At 37.2% G+C, this 3,714-nt stretch overlaps 1 protein-coding gene and 1 pseudogene across 1 annotated transcript; one reads left to right on the top strand and one right to left on the bottom strand.

The window, feature by feature from the left end:
• Positions 1 to 294: 294 nt before the first annotated feature.
• On the top strand, positions 295 to 2,815 carry LOC105888436 (proteasome activator complex subunit 4-like). Its single transcript, XM_012814062.2, has 4 exons — positions 295 to 534; positions 1,266 to 1,355; positions 2,099 to 2,163; positions 2,647 to 2,815. The coding sequence occupies exons 1-4, from the start codon at positions 472 to 474 to the stop codon at positions 2,813 to 2,815; spliced, it is 387 nt and encodes a 128-aa protein (XP_012669516.2). The 5' UTR covers positions 295 to 471.
• A 436-nt stretch (positions 2,816 to 3,251) lies between these two features.
• Positions 3,252 to 3,604, bottom strand: LOC100960670 (annotated as a pseudogene).
• Positions 3,605 to 3,714: the final 110 nt, after the last annotated feature.

The following is a 3,714-nucleotide window of genomic DNA, read 5'->3' as shown; positions in this document are numbered from 1 at the left end:
CCTACCCACTGAGCCACAGGCGCCACCCAACTTCAGCAATCTTATGTAAAGGGTGGTCTCTCTTTCTCTCTCAAAATACTGTAATATTTTCAGTCTGTGGTTGACTTCCAGTAACTGAAACTATGGAAAGTGAAACTGCAGATAGGGAGGGTTTCTAGAATTCTGTTAACTTTGTTAGCAGATTTTCACTTGTAAGTATTCTGCTGACTGTAAGCCTTTAAGTCAAAATGTAATTTATGAATTTATTATATTTAGTGTATTATTGTATTATGTTTATCTGTGATAGAAACTTTTAAAATCCTGTTTTTCAAATTGTAGAACTTAAAATTCTGTTTTTCCAATTGTAGAACGTATCCTGCACTAGAGACATTAACAGAACCTCACCAGCTCACAGCCACTCTCAGTTGTGTAATTGGAGTAGCCCGCAGTTTGGTGTCAGGGGGCCGGTGGTTTCCGGAAGGTCCAACACACATGCTACCTCTGTTGATGAGAGCATTGCCTGGGGTGGATCCAAATGACTTCAGCAAATGCATGGTAAGCATATTGAGCTAAAAAAAAAATTTAAGTTGTAATTTTGTAAATGGACGTTTTAGAATTTCTGTTTAGATTTTTAGAAAATATTAATAGTTTAGTGTAAAATCTGTTAATGGTAACAGCAATTATATCTAAGATGCCTAAGTTTTAAATCTGTAGACAGTTGATGCACCTTTCTTTATAAGTAATTTGCCGTAATCTATATACATTTAATGATTGCATGATGTTTTAAAGCTTATGACATATTATTTTTATTAAAGAGGGGTAGTAAAAATCATAGCGTCTATGATCATTATACTTCTTCTATCTACGCTGATGACAGGGAGCTGTGATGAAAGTTATGAATAATTGATTGACCACTCTGATTTACCACTCTGCTCATCTTCTTTTTCTCTGGTCTCTAGCTTCTGCATTAGCATTTTTTATTTATGCTTAGTTAATGTGACTTTTTAGGTGGGAGGCAAATAATTTCTCAGTGACACAAATTTTGCTTGAACCTAAGAAATATCCATACGAAAACAAATTTAGTGTATCATCATTGCAAAAGCAAGAGCCAGTTAATCATGAGGCAGCTATATTCAGTTTTAAGTGAAGAATGTCCAGATAAATTGTTAATGCGATCTCCCTTTATGATAATTTATGTGGATAATTTCTTGTCATTTACGGTATATTTGTATTTTCAAATTGGAATTCTGTAACTAATGTCGAAAATACTTGGCATCTTCCCGCAGATCACATTCCAGTTTATAGCAACATTTTCTACTCTGGTGCCTTTAGTAGATTGTTCATCTGTGCTGCAAGAAAGAAACGACCTCACAGAAGTAAGGAAGTTGCCTGGCTTAACCAGTTTCTGATTCTTACTGCATATGCATAGTAATATTTGATAGTTTACAAACAACTTTAGATAGGCTTTATGAAATAAAATTTCTGTTTTATGGCTAGAAAAGTATGATAAAGGGCCAGGCCATCATTGGCAAGAGAGTCTTCAGAGCACCCATCATAGGAGGTGGCTCAAAAATAGGCCCTTTCTATACCTCACCAACATCTGGAGGTATTTTTAAATTTTCTGTCACTTTTCAGTGTTTTATTGAGCAAAAGTCATGGTAGTTTATTTTTCTATCACCTCCTGTTAGTAATAAATCTTTCTAGGAGATTGGCATCTAATGCGGAGATACTCTCCTTGTTAGTATCTCACTCTTTTAGAGCTCTTTTCTTTATACCAAGCATGCTGTTGCTTGACTGTTATTTAGATCTTCACGTAATCAGAGACTATCCAGTACATTTACAGCAGCAGTTTGAAAACTATAACTTAGAATAAAGATGCTGCTTGACTTATGTTTTTGGCCCTTATAAATATGTTAGTTATTTCTTATTTTTATTCATAGAAAGTAGTAGATTGAGTTGTTCTAAATTGATAATACATGTATGATTATAGCACTGTTTCTCAAATACCCAACATAATAATTTACTGTTAGATCTATTTGGCAGGCAATAATTGAGTTTGTTAGTTCAAAGGAAAAACCAAGGGTTATTTGTAATTTTTCTCCACATCGGGATTTTACAGGTAGAACGAGAACTTTGTTCTGCTACAGCTGAATTTGAGGATTTTGTCTTACAGTTTATGGACAGGTGAGCTTCTAGCCCAGACCCAGACTTAGCTGATATTGTATAAAAAGACTGTCGCATCCCAGAACCTTCGTTTCTCTCTGCATTGTAACCTTTATTCAGCTATTACTGCTCCTTCTGAAGTTACAAAAGGATAAATGATTCGTGAGCTATGTACAAATTGAGTGGCTGTCACTTGAATTATCAAGACCAGGCATCTTCAAACTACAGCCCACAGGCCACATGCGGCCCACCTAGGACATTTATCCAGCCTGCGAAGTGTTTTTGCCGCCACTGCCGGTCCTGCTTAGCAGTTGACTCATCCTGGGGACCATAGTCCAGCCCTCTAGCAGTCTGAGAGACAGTGAACTGGCCCCCTATTTAAAAAGTTTGAGGACCCCTGGTCAAGACAGTAGAGACTTAGTCTAATCACCACCACCAAAAAAAAAATAAAAATGTTAAGCCAGTTTTTAATTGCTAAAATTATGCTTTGTTTGGTTTATTTAGATGCTTTGGACTTATAGAAAGTAGTACATTGGAGCAAACAAGGGAAGAGACAGAAACTGAGAAAATGACTCACTTGGAAAGTTTGGTCGAATTAGGTCTATCTTCTACATTTAGTACAATTCTCACCCAGTGTTCCAAAGAAATATTTATGGTAAGAGCATTGCTGTAAAAGTAAACTTCTAGTTTTTTAGTTATATTTGATGTCTTAAAATTGAACTTCAAGTTCCTTTATGTGTGTATGTCATGCCAGTTTATCTTTTCTATCCATATTTTTTTAGCTTATGGTAAATCATTTTAAAATTGAAACTCTGAGGTATTTTATTATTAAAAAGTTGGTGCCGGCCAAGGTGGGTGAATCGTGCTCAGACCAGCCTGAGCAAGAGTGAGACCCTGTCTCTAAAATATAGCTGGGCGTTGTGGCAGACGTTTGTAGTCCGAGCTACTCAGGAGGCTGAGACAAGAGAATCGCTCAAGCCCAAGAGTTTGAGGTTGCTGTGAGCTGTGACACCACAGCACTCTTCCAAAAAGAGAGACTATGTCTAAAAAAAAAAAAAACAGCACTCAAATACATAAACTAATATGAACTTAAAATTGATCATAAATTTTTACTACCTTTTTTAGCTTGACCTTTCTAGTATATCTGTAGCTTCATTGATTTTGGCTGTTGTATAAGGAGAGCTTCCTTTGTCTGGGGATTTAAGAGTGTAACTCATTGACAAGCATCTTATTTTTCCTTTATTGGCAGTAGGGCTTACACCTAGTATTACTACTGCTTCCTGTTTTGTCATTTGGGGTTCAAAGCCCTCTGTTAATAGCTACCACTAACAGCAGATTTGGGTAGGCTTTGAAAAACTTGTTTTACTTGAGGCTACATATGCTTCATGGCTTGCAAAACATAATGGCCTGCAGATCCTGCAACAGCATTGGTTAGTCCAGCTGCTACCGCTATACTGGCCATGGCTTCAGCTCAGCTCCCCTGCCTCCACAAGGAGCACAGATCATCCCAGCCAAAAGTGCCTCCACCAGGAGCACGGATCATCCCAGCCAAAAGTGCCTCCACCAGGAGCA

Source organism: Otolemur garnettii, unplaced genomic scaffold, assembly GCF_000181295.1.
Source record: "Otolemur garnettii isolate 467f Iridium unplaced genomic scaffold, OtoGar3 scaffold01790, whole genome shotgun sequence".
Taxonomy (NCBI): domain Eukaryota; kingdom Metazoa; phylum Chordata; class Mammalia; order Primates; family Galagidae; genus Otolemur; species Otolemur garnettii.
The sequence above is the reverse complement of the archived record's forward strand: the minus strand, read 5'-3'. Positions and strand labels throughout refer to the sequence as shown.